The 25,144-nt window shown below is 42.0% G+C and overlaps 1 protein-coding gene across 1 annotated transcript in view; it reads right to left on the bottom strand.

Moving 5' to 3' along the window:
* Positions 1 to 3,684: 3,684 nt before the first annotated feature.
* The window catches only part of LOC147627714 (putative potassium transporter 12), a 121,929-nt gene continuing 100,469 nt past the window's right edge, over positions 3,685 to 25,144 (bottom strand). Inside the window, exons 7-9 of the mRNA XM_086814667.1 lie at positions 6,262 to 6,376; positions 5,710 to 5,964; positions 3,685 to 4,864 (exon numbers count right to left, since the gene is read on the bottom strand). Of these exons, the coding sequence (XP_086670793.1) occupies positions 3,795 to 4,864; positions 5,710 to 5,964; positions 6,262 to 6,376 (1,440 nt within the window). The 3' untranslated portion in view covers positions 3,685 to 3,794. The remainder of the gene's footprint in view (positions 4,865 to 5,709; positions 5,965 to 6,261; positions 6,377 to 25,144) is intronic.

Below are 25,144 nucleotides of genomic sequence, written 5' to 3'. Positions count from 1 at the left end.
ATTGGCATAGTATACTCTGGCCAGGAGATATACTACCCCCAACCTAAATCACTAGGCATTTGGGATACCCTTTGGGTTGGAACATATCTTTCAAAGAAGAAATTGCATGGGTGCTCACAAGAGTCAAACAAAAGGTTGATTACTGGCACTTGTCTACATGACCTTTGCATGTCACGCTGGGAATAGTACAATCCATCATAATGGCTTACATATAGTTCTTCTTGTCGTTGTTGATTTGGGACAAAAAATTGATCGACACATTCATGTCATCAGCAATGGAATTGTTATGGACAAGTAGCTTTGATAAGAAGGCTTTGAGGCTATTGAAAATGGAGCATGATTGTAATGTATGGTGGGTTGAATATCTTGAATGTGCATTACCATGTATTGGCTCTAAAAAGTACCATGATAATAACTTTCGTAAAACAAGGATAGCCATGGGCATGAATGCTGCTGCTGCAATGTGTACGTGTTACGAGGTTGATTCATATCGACATTGAAATCTTTCCTACTGGGATATCTTGGTAGGTCATGTACAAGGACAGCCATGGGCATGAATGCTGCTGCTGCAATGTGTACGTGTTACGAGGTTGATTCATTTCGACATTGAAATCTTTCCTACTGGGATATCTTGGTAGGTCATGTACAAGGAAAAATATGAGGCTACTCCTACTCTTCCAGATTTCTCCAAGACTACAAGTCTATCGGGCACATAGGCCAATGCCTTCTGGTAGATAAAAATGTGCATTGGAGCAGAGCATTTGATATGCCATTGGCTGTGAGACTGAGCCAAGAAAAGCTTATTTTTTAGCACAAAAAGCAATTTTCACAACATGAGATATCACTTGTAGACCATTGTCGTTTTCACAAGCACAATGTTGATGGCAGTTGGGAGCCCATTACCGCCCTGTATGGAGACCTGTTGTTCAACTAGCAAGACATGGGGATATGTCCTATATGGAGATTTGTTGCTCAACTATAGCAGGACATGGGGATATGTCGTATATATCGATTGGGTAAAGACAGGATGATTAGCTACTAAAAAACTACCAACCAAGTTATATTATGCAGTTTCTTCTTTATAGACTGATAGCGGCAAGGGCATATAGATTATTGCTTCCATAGCCATGGATAAAGGAACATGCGGATTAGGTGTGGCATATGAATACTTAAGTCCTTAGGTTGGTGGAAAGGTAATTTGGAAAAGATATGGCAAAGCAAATTGCCTTTAAAATAGAAGGTTTTTCTATGGAGATGCCTCACGGGAACGCTCCCAGTCGGAGATTTTTTGGCAAAGCGAAAAAGTGTGGCTCTAAATTGTTTGTGATGCCATCATCAAATGGAGAGTACTTATCATCTGCTATGGGCTTGCACTAACACAACGGAGTTTTTGAATCGTCTATCCTCGAATATGTGAATAAGATTCCTTGGGTGCCATTTAGGAAAATGTTTGGAAGATATCCTTCTAGAGTGCACAAATACACTCTTTTCTTTGGCTGGGCAAGATATTGGGCTATATGGACAATATGGCTGGATCATAATTATGAGGTGTTTGCGCAACCTAAGATTAACAAGTATATTTACTTTCGTCGATCATTACGTCAGTTATTGCATGATGATCAATAGAACTACGAAGTGTTTTTCACTCTTGTTAGATGTACTTTAATAATAGCCTCTCATTTTGAGGGTTCAATATAAGATAAAATAGTGGTTTCACAAAAAGAAAAGAGTGTGTGCATGAGAGAGAGAGACATAGAGATTGATTCAAAGAGAGATTTGCTTCACAAATTTTGAAAATAATAATATATTCAATGACAACTTGACTGATAAACTTCAAACACGAAATAGATTTCGCAATTATGCTATCATCAATTTCATACATATTTTTATTGGTATTCAATTACTCAAGGAGATATTACTACTTCCTTTTATATACACGTTAGTGATTTCCTCATTGTTTCCATAGCCATGGATAAAGGAACATGCAGATTAGGTGTGGCATATGAATACTTAAGTCCTTAGGTTGGTGGAAAGGTAATTTGGAAAAGATATGGCAAAGCAAATTGCCTTTAAAATAGAAGGTTTTTCTATGGAGATGCCTCACGGGAGCGCTCCCAGACAGTAGGAGATTTTTTGGCAAAGCGAAAAAGTGTGGCTCTAAATTGTTTGTGATGCCATCATCAAATGGAGAGTACTTATCATCTGCTATGGGCTTGCACTAACACAAGGGAGTTTTTGAATCGTCTATCTTCGAATATGTGAATAAGATTCCTTGGGTGCCATTTAGGAAAATGTTTGGAAGATATCCTTCTAGAGTGCACAAATACACTCTTTTCTTTGGTTGGGCAATCATAATTATGAGGTGTTTGCACAACCTAAGATTAACAAGTATATTTACTTTCGTCGATCATTACGTCAGTTATTGCATGATGATCAATAGAACTACGAAGTGTTTTTCACTCTTGTTAGATGTACTTTAATAATAGCCTCTCATTTTGAGGGTTCAATATAAGATAAAATAGTGGTTTCACAAAAAGAAAAGAGTGTGTGCATGAGAGAGAGAGAGACATAGAGATTGATTCAAAGAGAGATTTGCTTCACAAATTTTGGAAATACTAATATATTCAATGACAACTTGACTGATAAACTTCAAACATGAAATAGATTTCGCAATTATGCCATCATCAATTTCATACATATTTTTATTGGTATTCAATTACTCAAGGAGATATTACTACTTCCTTTTATATACACGTTAGTGATTTCCTCATTGTTAGAGACCATGTGGATGCACACGCGTAAGCAGGGACACACACACACACATAATGTTACTTTATAAATTTACAAAAGTCCTCCTCCTTGAAAAAAATGATTGATTGAATCTATTTTATAGATGTTTTTATGAAGCTTCATGATGAAAAACCAAAAAACAAAAAAAATTTTAAGAGGCTTGCCGTTGTTTGGGAATGTGGAGAGAGACAGAGACGAAGTCGCTTTACGTCAACTTAGAGGGTTATACACCGAATCAACTTAGAGAGAGAGAGAGAGAGAGAGAGAGAGAGAGAGAGAGAGAGAGAGAGAGAGTGTGTGTGTGTGTGTGTTAGTTTCTTAAAAAAAGAGTATATGGGGGTCAAAAAGTGAAAGAAATAACTAAGTCTATCAAAGTCAAGCCAATCCAGATTGGAAGAAGAAAAATAAATAGCCTTGGGTACCTCAGTAGATATTTTACGCAATTTTTTTAAAATAAAATATTGCTTGTACGGATGTGTAAATCTAGGGGCACCTTAGGGTGTCATATTATTTTAAGTTGCAAGTAGGAGTTTGACAAACTTGTTTTCCTTATCACACGAAGAATATTCATTACTGATTCCATTTCCTCGTTCTTGTAGTAATGCATGAATTTCACACTAGTTGTATTAGGGAATGGCAACAGATGTTGTTCCATTACATGGGGAGGGCAGAATGTTAATGATGACTCCAGGAATTCTTGAAGGCTGATTTGATGGTAGGACCATGAAGTGTATAGTATGTTATATAAGAAGATACGATTTTAGCGAATGCAAAGATCAATACCATCCCTTCCAAATGGGTTCGCGTTTCGCTTGTGATGTTATAAATTCAGAGGAGCGAGCTTGTGATGTTATGCACTCATCAAACTAGAGGAGACAACAGATGGAATGATTATTTTGTGAAAAAATCTGCTATAAGACCTTGTGACATTTCCTTACATAGTAGGCCAAAAATGCCAAAGATTCTATACAGGATCAAAAAATGTGCTACCAAGTACAGGTTTTTCAAACCATGTATGTCATACCTACCTCCATGAGATGAGTATGGGGAACACTTAGGGCTTCACCAGTGGCCCTACAATTTCGTGATAAAAAAGCATAAAAGTAATTGATGACAAGTTTCTTGATAAACCACGACTGCTTTTTCGCCCGGACATCTTCGTGACCAAGAAGATAAACCACACCGGATTCTTTTGCATCTCGCAGGACTGCAAGCTCCATGATGGCATTATCATCAAGGACAATGGAGCTGGGTGCAACCGACGGCAGGTCTGAAAAGGAGCTCCCAACCGATTGGTCAATGGAAGTATCGATATTTTGAAGTACTTCAGTTGATAGGAAAGGAATTGCAAGTGGGTTTGATGACGATTGCCTGCTTGAGAGAAGATCTGGGGGTGCAAACTCGCTCTCACTATCATCTGATTCCTTTCCGTGGCTATCGAATTCCAGTGCATACTCCTGAGCCTCTTTTTGAATGAAGGTCTCCAGGCTCTGGAGAAGCAGCTGCTCAAATATGTAATGGTTCTCCTTGCGGACATCCTTATAACCATATCTTACAACACATCGAAAGAGATGGTAATCACGAGGGCAGACCCGTCGGAACAGAAACCGCTCAGACTGTGGCACAACTGGGACGGGCACATACTTGATGCACACAAAGACGATAGTTGAATGTATGGCTGGAAGGCTTTTCATGAAGTAGCCAAAGATGGCCGGAACACCACGAACTAGATCATTATAAAGCAAGCCTACACCTGGAACCCTGACTGTTCCAAGGTTAGCACCCAGCTCTAGCATATAATCCATGGAGATCCTCTGTTCAACCTCACTCTGATATTTCATTCTGGTACCATAATGCCAAATATACATGATGATGAGAAGAACTAATGCCAAAGCCAGCGGTATCCAGCCGCCCTGTTGCACTTCCAACAAGACTGCCGACAAGTACACCCACTCCACAGCTCCGATTACTAGCATGAATGCAAGGGCTAACAACAGTGAAGTTTGCCAAATCATGACCATGATTAAGGTCACAAATGCTGTGGTAACAAGCATGTCACCTAAGACTGCAACACCTGAATGGGAAAAGAGAGAGCATATATTAGAGGAAAATATAAGTTGATAATTCAAGTGATAATACTCCAGGTAAAAATGGTGAAAAAAGGAAATAACTGCATCAAGTGGACCAAGCCCAGAGTCGGTAAAGAGCAGCCCAGCACACTCCTCCCCCCTCCCCCTCCCCACCCCGGCACCTGCCCCTTGTCTCTGCTTCGTGCACCCCTTCCCATTGTCGCCCCCCTTGCCCTTGCCTCCTCCCTCCCATATATATATATATATATAATATGCACATGGTGCAATGTGGAGTAAATCACGGATTGGTGGGTTAGTTTGACACACAGACACAATAATTGTTTGGACAGGTTCTCAAAGAAATAGCTTTTACAAGTCATGAAGGAATGCCTGTCCTTGGCTGCATGCCTATCAAGAGGCTAACCGGTTCAAGGCTAGATGCTGCGTGAGTGTGTGAAAGAATGTGTGACACACTATGATGCACCAATACGGACACATCTAGAACCAAGGTTAAGGTGCTGGAATAAAGAACCGGAGTCTGAGCAGTGTATGACATGCTTTTCCTAACAAAATATTAATATTTAAAGGTACTAAGGCTGGACATTAATGCTCTGCCTGCCATGTTCACACCCCCATGGGCGCCTTGCCCAGACCTGGTCCAACCTGCATCCACGTGTGAAAATGCTTTGTCCCACAGCAGCTCCTCCCGACAGAGGCTGCCTATGGAACCAGATGTGTCCAACCTTGACACCAAATCCAAATCCTGACTCATTAGCAAACGAGATGTGTTCGCTGAAAATGAGCTAAATAAAGAGCCCTATGGAATTTTTCTCGAGATGAATTTACTTACAATAAGCATGCCCAAGCCGATATGTAGTTCTCAAGCAAGCTGTTATAACCACACACATGATCATCAAAAACCAATTGATCACAGGAATGTAGATCTGTCCCATAAGGCGCTTTGATGTGTGAATTATCTTCACTCTTGGGAAGCAGTCCAATGCCAATGCCATTTTTATGACAGAAAATGTTGCCAAAATCATTGACCGACTAGCTATCATTGCAGCTGACATTGCAAGCAAAAACATAGGCCAAAACAAAGCCCCTGCAAAAAGTATTAAAAAAAGGGTTTTAGAAGCAGACATTACCAAAATAAAGGTGCAGATATCCATAAGCAGTATTTCCATTAGTATGCAGATACAAATAGAACTTAGGCTGCATAGATCCCCACCTGTGCAACAGGTGGGGAGCTTGGACAGGCAAGAATGTCTGACCAAGCTTCATGGGCGGTCATGATGGGCCCCTCCCACAGGGACTAACTGTTGGGACCAGCCTTAATCTTTGAGGTTTCAAAAAAACATCCAAAAGCCTTTCCAATGTCAAAGGTGTATAAAAAGCTTGCCTGGAATTGAGTTGTAGAATGCATCATTTACATCTTGAGGATTTTCCACCAGGTATGCGGCTTGACCCATGTATGCCAGCAATAGGCAAGGATAAACTATGATAGAGAATGCAATCTGTACTCAACATCCAGGTGGAAACACATCAGGTCAACAAATATTGGAAGCTAGGGAGGAATCCATGTCGAGGCATCAGATAGAAATCAAAAGAAAAATTCAAGCAGTAGATATATTAACAATTACAGGGATGAACATCTATTGAAAGATGAACAAATGAATGGCTCCACCATCACTAATTTGAGTCTCTCTATAAAAGGGACTCCATCCTCATACACTACGCTCCACTTAATAAAAGTTTTTTTTTTGGGAATTCTCTCTCCCTACCTCATAGCCCCCCATGACCAGTTTCTTTCAACCGACCCAGGATGGAAGCCCCCGCCAACAACCATGAGAGAGCTCTTAACCAGATGCCCCTATTCGACAGACTCGCACTGCGAACCCACGTGCCACATGTGCCACCCCAGCTTGCAGGCATCTCCCTAGACAGAGTGATCCAGATTCTAGACACCCGCAACCCACTGGTCCAAGGACATGCTCCACTCGACAGCTTCAGATCCGATAGATCTTTGAAGACACAGGAGTGCCCCTCATCAGGCAGTGGACATGGAGAGCCTCTATACAGCTGCAGATGACGAGGACCCACTTTGATCTCATCACATTCTATCATCGTACCATTGGCAGTTACATGGCTGTTTTTTCTTCCAGTTCTAGTTGGGTTTTTTATGTTTTTTCCATGATTCATCCACTTCATGGACATATTGTAACAATTTGGTCTATAGACCCTTGGGTCTACTATAAACGTATCTCTCTCTCTCTCTCTCTCTCTCTTTCTCTCTCTCTCCCTTTTCTTTCAGTTTTCCATGGCTCGGAATATCCATGGTACCGTTGTGTTATCACTCTGGTCTCAAAGAGTCTTGGGGTCTTTCATGGATGTTAATATTACTCTCTATATTATGTCCCAACCGGTCTTGGGTTAGGTTAACCAGGGACTAGGGATGTGTGCTAACCCAAGATTAGGGTGAAGGCTTAGCAGGGCGTGGGGACCTGGAGGGTTCACACGTAAGCTAAGGGCACTAGCAAGATGAGGTTTGGATTGGCCATGGGCTTATAAATAATAGCTAGGGAATAATTATGGCGAGAGTGCAGAGATACCCGATAGTTATATGATTCTTGGATAGGGAAGTATTTGCTGATTATCCCTCCTGTTGGGCAAACAGGAGGGGGCATCAGGTTTTGGAAGATATGCTTTATGCATACGTCTCCAGGTGACCATCTAATTGGGAGAGGTACATTCCTATGGTTTGTTTTGTCTATGTTGTACTAGCATTCGGATACTGATTAATGTACAGTTTTCAACCTGCAGCTCCGGTACCTAGGGGACTTGAGGGTATTTGGATTGATGTGGCTAGAGAATTTCAAGAGGATAGCTAGTCAGTGCATCAGATCCTATTAGGAGTGCTCAGGAGAGAGCACAATTATATTCTAATAGGAGGCATTCACCAAGTTACCTACTGGAATGCTGGTTTGTTTTAGAGTACCCAAGAGTTCTAAGATGTTACGATCGGGGAAGGTTGGGAAGTTATTCCCTAGGTACGGGGTAATATGTTGTAGCTAGAAAACAGTTGTCTTGGTGATTTCAAGTTTTCCAACTTCCTGAGGAGTTGGGGGATTGAGGGATTGTCGTGTTCCTCAAGAGCCTAAGTAGGTTTTGGTTTTGTCTTATTTCCACAGTGATAGTCTAGAGACAACAGCTTCAATCGAGTTGATTCTTGGATACCTAGCTATGTGGTTTCGTTCGACAAGTATGAAACTTGATTTCAAAGAAAGATGTTTGAGGTGGCTATGTTTCCCTTGCTTTATTTCCAAGAGTGGAAGTGTCTTAAGAGGGGAAGTATGTTACGTACCTAATGCTAATCCTCGAGATTAGTGGCCTAATCTGGCAAGGTTAGGGAAGCCCTCGGATTAGGAAAAGCAGGCTGGTACAGGCGGCTAAGGCTCATGGTTAATAATACCAAGTATACTGGGTATTTATGACCGGACAGTTATTTGTAGTAGTAGTAGCCACGATATAAGTGAGACTTGGGTTATTATTGTTCACAAAGAGTTATTCCCTCTGTGGTCTGTGATGGACTAGGATTACCGTCGGGAACATGATTAGATTCGATGGATCATGGACAATCATGCCAAAGGCCTCAGCAGGTAGGCGTTGGCGGTATACGAGCGCTAACTAGCATGGTTCGTAACATTGGAGCCTTAGCCTCCGGCTCGAGGGTGATTCCGGAGGTGAGCTAGCCTACACCCCTACTAATTTGGTTGTTTGTGTCTAGGGAGATCATGGTGGTTCTTATAGTAGCAGGTGGTACACTCATGTCTTATCTTGGAGCTACCTTCACTAGTCCACGGTTCTCTATGAAACATGTAGCAAAGGATAGTCTCACTAGAGGATATGCATTTCTAGCCCTATTGGAGAGGCAATGTTTCCAGGCGCATTTTCAAGAGCCGAGGACGAAGGATTGGTTTTTTGACACCCTAGTCACCCCGCATTTATGCATGCAGCTTCCTTCTAGGCACTAGATTTATCCTTGGCAGATTGGCAATGCATAGAGCGTCCTCACATCATGATGTTATCACGGATGATATGCAGCAAGCCATCTGTTCCCCACCAGCTCATCCAGACAGCGTTTGCTACGGCTCCAATGTTGATGGAGGCCCTGTTCCAAACACTCACTTATATACACACGGTGAGGGAGTTGGATCCACTTCAACTCCCCCAACTTGCACTACAATCATCATAGCCTAGAGGAGAGCAATCATCCTGGTATGGCAGAGTACTCACTTGGTTTCACGCACATGGATTACAGATGGACTCGCTCCCTCCATTTCAGTATGATCCACATTCCCCATACATTAGGCTTACACATGAGGAAGGGAACCGGGTGATCCGATACGATCTACTCAGGCTATACACACGTAACACATGGATCACACTGGTAGGCCCATTGCCTACCAAGATGCAGTACTACAAAGATCATTTCCTCAGATTCATAGCAGATGGTTTCATGCAAAGACCAAGTTATCTCCATGCCTTCATGTCCCATGCTATGAGAATAGCTATTGGCCAGCTTAGGGTATCACCCCATAGACTAAGGATAGAGACTAGCAAGGCTGAGCAGATACCCAGAGAGGACATGACATGTAGACTATGTCGGATAGGTGTTGAGTCGGAGGAGCACTATATTTGCCAGTCATAGCAGCCAGGTACGGGACGGGACGTATATTACGGCACAGTATAATACGTGTATAATACGTCGTTTTTATCAAGCCAAAATAAAAAATGCCATTTTTTCTAATAATAAAAAACGTGTGTGTGTGTGTATATATATATATATATATATATATATATATATAATGTATGTACACACACACACACACACACACACACACACACACATACATACATACATACATACATACATACATACATATATATATATATATATATATATATATGTGCGCGCGCGTGTGTGTACATACATATATGTACACACACACACACACACATGTATATATACACATGTGCATATACAAATATATGTACATATAGACATAGGTGTTAACATGCATACATACATGAAAAACATCAAAAAAGGTTGTATATATATATATATATATATACATATATATACATACATATATATACATACATATACATACATATATATACATATATATACATATATATATACTCATATATGTACATATACATATAGGTGTTAACATGCATACATACATGAGAGCATTAAAAAAGGTTTTTATTAATGTATGTATTAGAAAAAAAAAACATTCAGTAAGTTTTTTATTAATGATAAAAAAACTCGCGTTTTTTAAATAAAAACGTTTTTTATTATAAAAAACGTTTTTTATTATAAAAAACGTTTTTTATTTTTAAAAAAACGTTTTTTACGTTTTTTTTTGGAAAAAAAATTGATTTTTTTTTCCACGTTTTTTATCAATTGGACGTTTTTTACTATAAAAAACGTCCCGTTGCGTCCAATATATAAAAAACGCGTTTTATAGCTGCTATGTTGCCAGTGCCCAATCTACTATGAGATCAGAGGGAGATTTCATTGTGTCTATTCAGAGAGAGCTTTGGACCCTTATCCTGGATCATGGAGTACCCAGATTAGAGGTGCCTTGGACTCTTCCTATTGGAGCTCAGCTGACATAGAGAGTCAATACTCAGACATCTTTGCCCCCAACAATCCTCCTCTAACCTTACCATCACCAATTTTTTCCAGCCTAGAGGGGTGGATAGGGAGACACCCGAGCCCGTCACAGTGGATACGGGAGCCTATACCATAGTGCCCCCTCGCAGCAGGCCCATGGGAGTCACATCAGATCGGGCAAATGCTCTCCAGAGAGCTAGGCGCCATCGTCCCATCGGACCCCGGCCACCCCCAGCCACAGATTTAGGAGATCTTGGCCCACCATTGAGCAGCCTCATCCTCATAGCAGACTATCGACATCTCTAGCCTTCTTGCATCATCTATGATGGACTGGGCCCTCGCCCGGCATACATACAGGGTTGATTGACTGTTTTTATTCAGCTCTCCCATAAGCCATCACTTATTGTAACGGAAGGGCAATTGAAATACGGAAATCTTATCTACCATGAATACTCATCAAACACATAAACATGCAAGAGAAGAGAGAGAAGAAAACAATTATGCACAATACACCACACCAGGGGCCAGAAGATGGGCTGAACAACCACCCCCCCCCACCCCCCCCTTTTATGGTTAGGTTACGAAAAAGGAGTCTCCTTCATATACAACTTTGCGGGTGCCCAGGGATTCTCCAGTGGCAAGCACCTGAATATTCCAATACAAGATGAAAACAGTAACAAAACATCTGTTGAATTCAGTGTTCCTTAACAGAACCGGAGAGCTTTCCCAGCTTAAAACACGTAGGACAGACATGGACAGCCCACAACATTCCCACATCAGCCTGGGACAACTCTGTATGGTTATCTCCAGCTCTGCCAAGCCCACAGAGCAAAATGACCAGCCTCAAGGGGCTGGACCAGCCCTCAGAGCTTCTAGTAGGAGTCGGCCAGCAATCTTTTCATGCCAGAAGGAGTTGGCCAGCACATAGGGAAACAGTCCACAAGTCGACTAGCCCTCTGGCTCCACCAGGAGAAATCGACCAGAAGCTTTTTAATGTCTGAATTCAGCCGGCCAGCACAAGGGAAGGCTCAGATCCAGTCAACCAGCACACAGGAAAGTCTTGATCTCGACGGCCGGCAGTTTTTGCTCTCCAAAACAAGTCGACCAGCTCCCACCAGCCACCTGCCACTTGTAAAACACATGTAGACCACCTGTCAGTCCAAAAACAAGTGTGCACATGCTCGTCCACAGAATGCCCAGGTGTCCCCGGCCCCATGAACAACACAAGCAGTAATCTTCAGGCATTGTCTAGGCAAACAAAACAATTCATCCAAATATAAAATTAAGGCCATGCACACGTGTGAGTGCAACTAAACTGGAAGAAACACCTATCTGCTCAATTGTGTCAATCAGGTAAAGTGTTCAAGGATCCAAAATCCTTCTGGAATCTTCCCAAAACCATAAGTACAAGTGAACACTAGGATTGCTAGTCTCGGGAAAACACACCATGTCATGCTCCACAAGCCATACATGAAACACACCATGTCAAGCTCCACAAGCCATACATGTACTGTCATGTCAAGCTCCATATGCCACACATGTACAATATAAAACAGAAGCGATGAGGAATTTTGTGACATTCCTCCCGGCTTCTAAACAGTTGGCCGCAACTAAAAAGCTTCCACATAGGCCGTCAAACGTTCCGGATAATCCTGAAAATAGTCCTCGTCCATCCATTTTGTGTCCATAGCCGAATAGTTTTTAAATTTCACAAGATACCTACGTACCGGCTTGTCTATAGGATATGGGGTCCCACATAACGCCTCAGCAAGCTTACATGAAACGCATTATATATTTTCCAATGATTGGGTAATACCAATCTATAATCCACTTCATTTATCTTCTGTGAAATATGGAATGGCTCATAATACCTGTTTGAAAGCTTAGAGTATCGGCCTTCTTTACCTGGCCGCTTCCGAAGACGTGCTTTCTCAAACTGAAGTAACACCCAATCACCTTCCTTAAAAATTACCTCTCACCTATGCTTGTTAGCTGCCTTTTTATGCTTAGTTTGAGATCTTTCTATGGTTATCCGAACCTATGCAAACGCAGTATCCAAATCTCCGACATACTCATAATGCTGCAAAGATTTCATCTGATAGGTGGTAGCACCACCTTGCCATAAACTATCTCAAACTGAGCCTTGTTAGTTAAAGAATGCACAATATTGTTGTATGCAAATTCAACCAAAGGTAAGTATTTCTCCCAATTTGTTTTCTGCTCAGATACATAACATTTGAGCAAATCCAGTACAGCTAAATTTGTGATTTCACTCTGGCCATCTGTTTGAGGATGATAAGTTGATGAAAAATTAGCTTCGTACCCATGTTATCAAACAATGTCCGCCAAAATAAACTAGTGGTTCAAGGATCTCTATTCCCCACAATAGATTCGGGCATACCATGATGTTTGAAAATCTGAGCCAAGAATAGCTTTGCCATGTGCTCTGGCTTAATTGTTTTCCTCACAGGAATAAAATGTGCCTGTTTGCTAAAGTGATCAATGGTAGTCCAAATAGCATCATTACCATGAGCAGATTTGGGTAGATCCATAGTAAATCCATGGCAATGCTTTCCCATGGTTCATGTGAAATGCGTAAAGACAGAAGCAAACTAGGTGTTTTATGCATGTCAAATTTGATTTTCTAACATACCAGGCACTCACAAACATAAGTTTCGATATCCTTGCGTAAAGCTGGCCAAAAGAAATATTGTTCCAAAGCCTCTATAGTAGCCAAAATGCCACGATGACCTCCATATGGAGGGGCATGACACTCCTCCATAACCTTTTGACGCAAATCTTGGACCACACAAATGTGGTTTTACATCATTAGAAAACCATCTCGTATTGAATAAGATGGGACAGCAATTTCCCCATTCAAATCAGCCCAAATAAATTGAAAATTTCTGTCCAATGAATACATATCTCCCATTCTTGACAAGTCCTGATGGTAGGCGGTAGTCACTCACTGCATGCACTTGAGGCCTCCGTGACAAGGCATCTACTACCAAATTTTTCTTGCCTAAAGTATGAAAAGAAATTCGCCCACCTTAAATGATTCTCTAAGAGCTTAGGCTGTGTGAGAAAGTGTCGTAAACTCTAATGATATGTTTTAACCATAAACTCAACTCCCAAAAGGTAATGTTTCCATGTTTGTAGGGCATGAATGACGGCGAATAACTCTTTCTCATAAGCATGCAAATACAATTCTGCATGTTGTAGGCGGCGGCTTTCAAAAGCCACTGCATGACCCTCTTGATTCAAAACAGCCCCTAAACAATCTCCATATGCATCACACTCGACCACAAAGGGTCTATGCAAATCTAGAATGATAAGAACAGGCTCTGAGATAATGACATCCTTCAACTTTTGGAAAGCTGTTCTCTGTGAATCAGACCAACAGAATGCACCTTTCTTCTTCATTAAATCATGTAACGGAGAGGCCAAGAAAGCAAAATGTCAAATAAATCGACGATAGTAAGAGCATAGGCCAATGAAACTCCTGACTTGATGTACATTTTGAAGCTTTGGCGAGTCCTTAATAGCATGGATCTTGGTAAGATCCATGCGTACACCCTCTTTCGAAACAATATGCCCTAAATAATGGATCTCGGACAAGAAAAATTCACTCTTCTTTCCATTGATGAAAAGGTTGTGTTTCCTAAGTTCCTCAAACACAATGGCGAGGTGCTCCTTATGCTTTGCCTCACTTTTTGAAAAGGTAATAATATCATCAAAGTTTGTGTCCATGAACTTGCGGTGAGATCTAAAAATTCAATCCATCATTCTGTTGAAAGTGGCGGGTGCATTTGTAAGACCGAATGGTATCACCAAGTATTCATAAAGCCCAAAAGATGTCCTGAAAGCACTTTTATGAACATCTTGAGGCATCACTCTAATCTGATGATAAACCACTCTTAAGATCAATATGACTAAAACAAGTGGCTCCCTCAAGCTTGTCAAGAATGTCATCGATTCTAGAAATTAGAGACCTGTTCTTGATGGTTATCTTGTTTAGAGCTCTGTAATCTACACACATACTGTATGAACCATCCTTTTTCTGAACAAGTAATACTGGAGAACAGTAAGGTGAAGAACTTGGTCAAATCAACCCTTTGTCAAGAAGGTCATTCACTTGAGTCATAATTTCCTCCTAATGGGGAGCACTTACCCTGTAAGGAGGTTGGTTAGGAGAGGAGCTACCAAGGATTATGTCAATACAATGATCCTCTGGCCTCTCTGAAGGTAATTGTCCAAGTAGGGTGTCAGCAAAGCAATCAACATAATCACTTAAGAAATTAATCTTGTCTTGATCTATGAGAGTCACAGAATCATGTTTGACATTATCACGTATAAAAACAAAGTAAGAATAAGCTGATTTCTTTATTGCTTTGGAAATGGAAATATGGCTTACAACTGGTATGGTACTCCCAATGGTACCCACATCTATACAAATTTCCCTACCCCTATGAGTAAAATTTATCCTTATGCAAAATCTTGGGATCCAAACAGTAATGCCAAGGCATCCCAAGTATCACATCACATCCCGTAAGCGGTGCTACCAATAAGTTTTCATGATCCAAATAGCCCTGAATCTGTATACAAAGCTTCCCTATGATGGGAGTGACTTTAACTTCTTTGCCCTCAAAGGCAACATCTGCATGAAAATCCATGTTCAGCTCCTCAGGCTTTAACCCAAGAGCACTAGCCATCTGAATAGATATGAAGTTATCAGTAGAGGCATTATCAAAAAGAAACAAGGCTGTTTGGTCCCTCAATTTGCCCCAGGTCTTGCATAAAATTCTACTCTTAGGTTCATGTGCAGTATTTCCCTGTACATCGGGTATGACATTCACACTTGGTTTTGCATTCTGCACATTAGACTATTTGACATTCTAAGCCTCTAAGACTTCATGTGATCATTACTGCCACATAAGAAACATTTCCCTGTACATCGGGTATGACATTCACGCTTGGTTTTGCATCTTGGACATTAGACTTTTTGACATTCTAAGGCTCTAAGACTTCATGTGATCCTTACTCCCACATAAGAAACATTTCCCTCTTTCATGCATTCAAAAATATGCTGTCTAGACAGCTTAGTATCATCCTTCTTACCCCCGTCTTCTTTTCAGAGGCCCCTTTTGAATCCTTTATTAGGCATAAATTTGTGGTTGTCCACCCTTTATCTGCTCATTTCCAGCTCTGAGTTTTCCTTATATGAGCTGAATTCTTTCCCTTTTGATGCTCCCTTGCCATGCAGTTCTTCAGAAATAGTAGTTGAATATATCAGCTCCTGTAAAGTACTATGGGAGGATAAACTGCCAAACTCTTCTAGATGATTCATTGCAGCCTTGACTCGAATTTCCTTTTCTTCTCGTCCTCACTTATTGTCATGAAGGGTGTGACCTTGAGAAGAATTTGCCAGAATTTCGATACATACAAAGAAACAGATTCGCCTTCATCTAGTGTCAACCGATCCCATTCCTTCCCTACATCTTTTTCAAAGTGGGGAGGAAGGAACTAACATAAAATTGCTCCTCCAAGTACGAGCAGCTATTTTGTCTAATAGCTTTGCCATCCACCAATCACTCGCAGTCTCTTTAAGACGCATTCCCACATGCCTAAGCATGGATGAAATCCTCAGTGCAGAAGGCTATTTCAAATTGCCTTATGAATGCAAGTGCCTTAGTGGTGTCCTGTTTTCCATTTTAGCTCTCAAACTTTATGTACTTGTCCCCGACTTGAATTCTTTGGCCTTCTTGTTGTGCTGAGCATATCCCATCACACCTGTTCATCATCTCCTTCGACATATCTACAATGACGGCGATGCCCAGATCTAGGGTTGTTTTCGCGTGCAAAACCCACCACTCGGGATGGAACTCTTGGGGCAGGAACATACCTAGAGGGCAGGGATGCCACCAACAATGCATTTAGATCTTCCTCATCTCTCAAGTGGGCTGAACACCCTTATTCATATGTTCGGGCTGCATGCCCACTCACATCACTTGCTCGGCTGCATGCCCTCTCACATCACTTGTTCGAGCTGCATGCCCTCTCACATCACTTGCCCATCTATTGTACAATCGCATCAAAAGTGACCACATTTGCCTTAGCCTGAGACTTGGACTCAATAGCCCTTCCTACATCTGGATTCCTTTGTAAAGCAGGAGCTCTTCAAGCTTGTTCATCAAAGCATCAAGATCTTGTTGATCTTCAGCCCTAGCAGCTAACGGTGAGTCGCTCCATGCCAAAGCCCCAACACGGTCTCTATCTCTATCCTCTTCCTGCTTGCATCGAATACGAGTGATAGAATCCTCCACACATTGATCTGAATGGCTAGCCATGATGTATTTACCAGTCTTCAAACAAAAAAAGAGTTTCCGTGCCCCGGAATCGCTCCCTACCAGCTTTCCAAGAATGATATTGAATAGATTGCAAGGGTGCAACTCTGCCCCTACACAGACACGAGGGCCACAAAGTCTTTCCACACGCTCATTGCCGCTTAAACCAAAGGTAACCTCTATCGAAGCGCGATAGTAATACGAGGGCTACCTCAGAATCCCAACCTTCTTTCATGGATAATGACTCCTTACAGCCATATCCAGCATCATGTATGGCATAAGCTCTGTAGAAAGCCAAGCTCTGATAACAATGTAACGGAAGGGCAACTGTAACACGGAAATCTTATCAATCATGAATACTGATCAAACACATGAACATGCCAGATAAGAGAGAGAAGAAAACAACTCTGCACAGTACACCACACTAGGGGCTAGAAGATGGGCTGAACAACCCCCCCCCTCTTTTATGGTTAGATTACCAAAAAGGAGTTTGCTTCAGATACAACCTCGCGGGTGCCCAGGGATTCTCCACTGGCTTTACAAGATTAAAACAAAAGCAAACAATATACTGAATTCGGTCTTCGCTCACGGAATAGGAGAGCGTTCCCGACTTAGAGCACATGCAGGACAGCCATGGACAGCCCATAGCATTCCCACATCAGCCAGGGACAGCCTTGTAAAACCATCTTCAACCCTGCCAAGTCTACAGAGCAAATCGACCAGCCTTAAGGGGTTGTTTCAGCAGTCGACCAGCTCCCAGGAATCTCAAAGGAAGTCGGCCAGCAGGGGTTTACACACCAGAAGACAACTGGCCAGCAGAGAAAAGTCCACTCATAAATCGATCAGCTTCTGCTCTGCAAAGATGAGTCGGCCAACACTTTTCAAGGCATGTTAGCAGTCGGCCAGCTCAAGGGAAGCATCTGGTCCAGTCGACCAGCTCCCACCAGCCACTTGGATGATACAAATCTTGACGACTAGCCGAAAAACAGCTCCAGATCAGTCGGCCAGCTTCACCATGCACCAGTAAAGCATGCGATCAGCCCAAAATCGACTTCTCTCCAGTAATAGAGCTTGTCCCGCCAAAAATATCCAAGCGTGTACTTTTTAGGTCCAGAGAGGGGCACCTACAAGCAATCAGCCTATAAGTTTGTCCAATGCCCATCCTTTGGCCGCCACGTGTATTAAAATAGTCCTACCCACTGTGTACACTTATAAGTTTTCCCGGTCACTTATCTGCATCAATAAATATTAGTATGTGAAATCATAAAGCTATAAATTGAGTTTTCAGGGACACTTACCACCTGTAAAACACATGTAGACCTGTTAGTCCAAAACAGGTGTGCACAAACACATCCACAAGGTGCCCAAGCGTCCCCGGCCCCATGGACAACACATGCAGTAATCTCAAGCATTGTCTAGCAAAACACGAAAAGTCATCCAAATATAAAATTAAGGTCATGCACACACATCAGTGCAACTAGACTGGAAGAAACACCCATCTACTTAGTTGTATCAAGTAAAGTGTTTAGGGATCCATGATCCTTCCGGAATCTTCCCAAAACATAAATACAGATAATTACTAGGATAGCTAGTCTCGGAAAATCACATCATATTAGGCTCCATGAGCCATACATGTACTGCCATGTCAGGCTCCATATGCCATATAAGCACACCATGTCAAGCTCCACAAGCCATACACAATAGAAAAACAAAAGCAATGAGGAATTTTGTGACATTCCCCCCGGCTTCTACGTAGTTGGCCGTAACTAAAAAGCTTCCGGATAGGCGTCAAAGTTCCGGATAATTCTGAAAATAATTCTCGTCCATCCATTTTGCATCCATAGCCGAATAGTTTTTAAATTTCATAAGATACATGCGTAGTAGCTTGCCTCCCGCATGCTTATGCTCTGGTTGCAATACCTCCTCAAGCTCATCCACCTCTGGTGGATCTTCCTAAACTGGTTCCATAAGAGGTGATCCCACATAAGGCCTTAGCAAGCTGACATGAAATGCATTATGTATTTTCCAGTGATCAGGTAATACCAATCTATAAGCCACTACATTTATCTTCTGTAAGATCTGGAATGGCCCATAATACCAAAGCTTAGGATACCGGCCTTCTTTACCTAGCCGCTTCCAAACACGCGCTTTCTCGAACTTAAGTAACACCCAATCACCTTCCTTAAAAATAAGCTCTCGCATGTGCTTGTCAGTTGCCTTTTTATCCTTGGTTTGGGATCTTTCTATGGCTGTTCGAAACTGTGCAAAAGCAATATCCAAATCTCGGACATACTTATCAGCTGCAAAGAATTTGTTCGTGAGATAGGTGGTAGCACCACCTTGCCATAAACTATATCAAACGGAGCCATGTTAGTTGAAGAATGCACAATATTGTTGTATGCAAACTCAACCAAGGGCAAGTATTTCTCCCAATGTGTTTTCTGCTCAGATACATAGCATTTGACCAAATTAAGTACGACTGAATTTGCGATTTCACTTTGACCATGAGTTTGAGGATGATAGGCTAATGAAAAATTCAGCTTTGTGCCCATGTTATCAAGCAATGCCCACCAAAATAAACTAGTGGTCCGAGGATCTCTATCTCCCACTATAGATTTGGGCATGCCATGATGTTTGAGAATCTGAGCCAAGAATAGCTTTGCCATGTGCTCTGGCTTAATTGTTTTCCTCATAGGAATAAAATGTGCATGTTTGCTAAAGCGATTAATCATGGTCCCATGGTTCCTGTGGAATGGGTAAAGGCTGAAGCAAACCTAGGGTCTTGTGCCTGTCAAATTTGACTTTTTGACACACCAAGTACTCACGAATATAAGTTTCAATATCCCTGCGTAAAGCTAGCCAAAAGAAATATCGTTCCAAAGCCTGTGTAGTAGCCAGAATGGCATGATGACCTGCTTACGGAGGAGCATGGCACTCTTCCATAACCTTTTGGTGCAAATTGTGGACCACACAAATGCGGTTTTGCATCATTAGAAAACCATCTCGTATCGAATAAGATGGGTCAGCAATACCACAATTCAAATCAGCCCAAATAAGCTGAAAATCTATGTCCAAAGAGTACATATCTCGCATCCTTGACAAGTCTTGATGGTATGTGGTAGTCACTACATGCACTCGAGGCCTGCGTGACAAAGTATCTGCTACCAAATTCTTTTTGCCTAGAATATGCAAAATCTGAAAATGAAACATGGACAAGAAATTTACCCACCTTAGATGCTTTTTTTAGAGTTTCGGCTGTGTGAGAAAGTGTCATAAACTCTAATGATCTATTTTAACCATAAATTCAGTCCCCAAAAGGTAATTTCCATGTTTGTAGGGAAGGAAAAGTGGTCAATAACTCTTTCTCATAAACCTGCAAATACAATTTTGCTTGTTGTAGGCGGCGGCTTTCAAAAGCCATTGCATGCCCCTCTTGATTCAAAAGAGTCCCCAAACAATCTCCACATGCATCATAATCAACCACAAAGGGTCTATGCAAATCTGGAATAATAAGAGCAGGCCCTGAGATAATGCTGTCCTTCAACTTTTGGAAAGCTGCTCTTTCTGAATTAGACCAATGGAATACAGCTTTCTTCTTTGTTAAATCATGCAACGGAGAAGCCAAGAAAGCAAAGTGTTGAATAAATCGACAATAGTAAGAACATAGACCAATGAAACTCTTGACTTGATGAACATTTTGAAGTTATGGCCAGTCCTTAATAGCTTGAATCTTTGCAGGATCTATGTGTACACCCTCTTTCGAAACAATATGCCCCAAATAATGGATCTCTAACAAAAAGAATGCACTCTTCTTTCCATTGATGAAAAGCTTGCGTTTTCTAAGCTCTTCAAACACAATGGTGAGATGTTCCTTATGCCCTACCTCACTCTTTGAAAAGATAATAATATTATCAAAGAAAGTTCTTGTGAACTTGCAGTGAGGCCTAAAAATTCTATCTATCATTCTGTTGAGAGTGGTGGGGACATTTGTAAGACCAAATGGCACCACCAAATATTCATAAAGCCCAAATGATGTCCTGAAAGCAGTTTTGTGTACATCTTGAGGTACCACTCTAATCTGATGGTAGCCGCTCTTAAGATCAATGTGATTGAAACATGCAACTCTCTTAAGCTTGTCAAGAATATCATCGATTCTAGGAATTGGAAACCTATTCTTGATGGTTATCTTGTTAAGGGTCCTGTAAACAACACACGTTCTGTACGAACCATCCTTTTTCTGAACAAGTAATACTGGAGAACAATAAGGTGAAGAACTCGGTCAAATCAGCCCTTTCTCAAGAAGATCAATCACTTGAGTCATAATTTCATATTAGGCAACACTTACCCTGTAAGGACGTTGATAAAGAGAAGAGATAGCAGGGATTATATCAATACAATGATCCTCTGGCCTCTCTGGGGATAACTGTCCAGGTAGGGTGTCACCAAAGTGATCAACATAATCACTGAAGAAATTAATCTTATCTTGATCTATGGAAGTCGCAGAATCATGTTCAACATTATCACATACAAAGACCAAGTAAGAACAAGCTAATTTCTTTATTGCCTTGGAAATAGAAATATGGCTTACAACTGGAATGGTACTCCCAGTGGTACCTGCATCTATACAAACTTCCCTACCCCTATGAGTAAATTTTACTTTCTTCTCCTTATACAAAATCTTGGGATCCAAACGATAATGGCAAGGCATCCCAAGTATCACATCACATCTCGTAAGCGGTGCTACTAGGAAGTCTTCATGATCCAAATAACCCTGAATCTGTATACGAAGCTTCCCTAAGATGGGAGTGACTAACTTTTTTGTCCTCAAAGGCGACATCTGTATAAAAATCCATGTCCAATTCCTTGGGCTTTAACCCAAGAGCAACAGCCATCTTAATGGGTATAAAGTTATCTGTAGAGGCATTATCAAAGAGGAACAAGGCTCTTTGATCCTTCAACTTGTCCCAAGCCTTGCATAAAATTATGCCCTTTGGTTCATGTGCAGTATTACCCTGTACATCGGGTATGACATTCACACTTGGTTTTGCATCCTGCACATTATTCTTTTTGACATTCTGAGGACATTGAGATTTCATGTGATCCTTACTATCACATCAGAAGCATTTCCCCTCTTTTATGCATTCAAAAATATGCTGTCTGGACAGCTTGGGACCATCCTTCTTACCCCCCGGCTTCTTTTCAGAGTCCCCTTTGGCAAGCTGAAGCTGAATTCTTGCCTTTTCGATGCTCCCTTGCCATCTAGTTCTTTGGAAATAGTGACTGAATATATCAGCTCCTTTAAAGTGCTATGAGGATAAACTGCCAAGCTCTTCTAGATGATTCGTTGCAGCCCTGACTCGAATTTCCTTTTCTTCCACTCCTCACTAATCGTCATGAAAGGTGTGACCTTGAGAAGAATCCGCCAAAATTTTGAGACGTGAAGAAACGGACTCGCCTTCATCCTGTGTCAGCCAATCCCATTCCTTCCGTACATCTTTTTCAAAGTGGGGAGGAAGAAACCGGTCATAGAATTGCACCTTAAAAGTACTCTAGGTACAAGCAGCTATTCTGTCTAAGAGCTTTGCCATCCACCAATCACTCGCAGTCTCTTTAAGATGCATTCCCACATGCCTGAGCATAGATTTCTCTGTGAAATCCTCAATGTAGAAGGCTATTTCAAATTGCCTTATGAATGCAAGTGCCTTAGTGGTGTCCAACTTTCCATTATAGCTCTCGAATTTGATGTCTTTGTCCCCCGACTTGCATTCTTTGGCCTTCTTACTATGCCGAGCATCCCATCGCACTTGTTCATCATCTCCTTTGACATGTCTACGATGGTGGCGATGCCCAGATCTAGGGATGGAACATACCTAGAAGGTGGAGATATCACCGACAATGCATTTAGATCTTCCGCATCTCTCATATGGGTTGAAAACCCTTCTTCATCTGCTCGGCCTACATGTCAATATACATCATTCCCTTGGGCTGCATGCCCATGTACATCATTCCCTCGGGCTACATGCCTTCTCATTTCAGTTGCCTAGACTGCATGCCCTCTCATAACATATGTTCAGGCTGTATCCCCACTCACATCACTTGCTCCAATTGCATGCCCTCTCACATCACTTCTTCAGGCTGCATGTCCTCTCACAACTTTATCAGAATTCCCTGCACGGGATTGTCTATGAGGTTGCCGTGTGAAGACCCACTTGCCCTCATCATTGGAGACAACATCGCCACGGCTTTTCAAATAGGCAACAACCAACTCTCGAGGTTTCTCAATCCCCATCTGCTGAACAATTGTATCAAAAGTGACCACATATACCTTAACCTTCATCAAAGCATCAAGATCTTGTTGAGCTTCAGCCCTGGCAACTAACTGTGAATCGTTACCTGTCAAAGTCCCACCTTGATCCTTGTCTCTATCCTCTTCCCGCATGCAGCGAATACAAGTGATAGAATCCTCCACAGATTGATCTGAATGGCTAGCCTTGATGTATTTTACTAGAGTCTTCAGAAAGAAAAGAATTTCCGCACCCCAGAATCGCTCCCTACCAACTTTCCAAGAATGGTACGGAGTAGACTGCAAGGGCCCAACAATGCCCCTACACAAACAGGGGGGCCTTGAAGTCTTTCCACGCGCTCAGTGCCGCTTAAACCAAAGGTAACTCTTTTAGTAGTGCGACAGTAAGACGAGGGCTACCTCAGAATCCCAACCTTCTTTCATGGATAATGACACCTTACAACCGTATCCAACATCATGTATGGTATAAGCTTTGTAAAAAGCCAGGCTTTGATACCAATGTGACGGAAGGACAGTTGAAATACGAAAATCTTATCTATCATGAATACTGATCAAACACATAAACATGCTAGAGAAGAGAGAGAAGAAAACAATTTTGAACAGTACGCCACACTAGATGGGCTGATCCCCCCCCTTTTTATGGTTAGATTATCAAAAAGGAGTCTGCTTCAAATACAACTTTGCGGGTGCCTAGGGATTCTCCACTCGCAACAAGCACCCGAATCTTCTAGTACAAGATGAAAACAGTAACAAAACATATGCTGAATTCGGTGTTCCTTAACACAACCGGAGAGCTTTCCCGGCTTAAAGCACATGTTAAGACCATAGTTTTTCCATATGGCAAATGCATACGGGTATGGAAGTACGGAAAAAGTACGATTCAGACCCCCAAGGAATTCCATACGTCGTATACCATACGGCACCCTAAATTTAAGGAGAAACAGCTACATGTGACGTAAAAAACCAAAGAAACTTGAAAATGCAAAGATTTTGGGGTTAGAAAAAACATAACTGATGTAGAACCAATCCAAACTCCGGACTTTGTATTACATGTATAATCAATGATGTAACATGTTACATAAGTAGGGAGCATGGAGTGGACAAATGCCAAAACCTGTCACCTATAGGCTGTGGACAAACACGAGGAGGCCTAAGCCTCAAGAAACTAAATAAAACATGAGTGGAAGCGAGCAAAAACATGAATGATGGGAGTGCTCACTGCTCAGTGGGCAAGCCGCAAAACCCCTGAGCGTAGTGAGGAAAAACATTAGTAAGACAAAACATAAGTAGTGAGTGGAAGAATACTAAGTAGCCCTAAGCCTCATCAAAGCTCCTCTCAAAACTGGCACTTGCTTGGCTTTGCTTGCGGGCCTCAAAACTGTCGCGTACAGCAGCAGTAGCAACAGCAGCAGCGGTGCACGTCAAATCGGCAGCGCAGTCCTTGAGCACCATTCCTTGAGCACCATGCACAGCCCAAAAAACGAAACATTTCAAAAAGCCCCAAATTTTAGGGCAACGTACAGAAAATGCTTTCAGACGTGGGCGGACGGCTGGAATTCCAACCGTACGCGCACACAACATTCCCACATCAGCCCGGGACAACTCTATATGGTTATCGCCAACCCTGCAAAGCCCACAGAGAAAAACGACCAGCCTCAAGGGGCTGTACTAGCAGTCAACCAGCCCTCAGAGCTTCTAGTAGGAGTTGGCCAGCACATAGGGAAGCAGCCCACAAGTCGACCAACCCTCTGGCTCCACCAGGAGAAGTCGACCAGCAGCTTTTTAATGTTAGATAGCGGCCAGCCAGCACAAGGCAAGGCTCAGATCCAGCCGCCCAGCACACAAGAGGGTCTAGATCTCGACAGCAAGTTGACCAGCTCCCACCAGCAACCTGGAAAGCATGCGACCAGCCCAAAACTCGACTTCTCTCCAGTACTAGAGCTTGCCCGCC

Source organism: Cibotium barometz, chromosome 20 (assembly GCF_041138505.1).
Source record: "Cibotium barometz isolate CiBa-2024 chromosome 20, ASM4113850v1, whole genome shotgun sequence".
NCBI lineage: Eukaryota > Viridiplantae > Streptophyta > Polypodiopsida > Cyatheales > Cibotiaceae > Cibotium > Cibotium barometz.
This window is presented reverse-complemented; position numbering and strand designations above follow the sequence as displayed.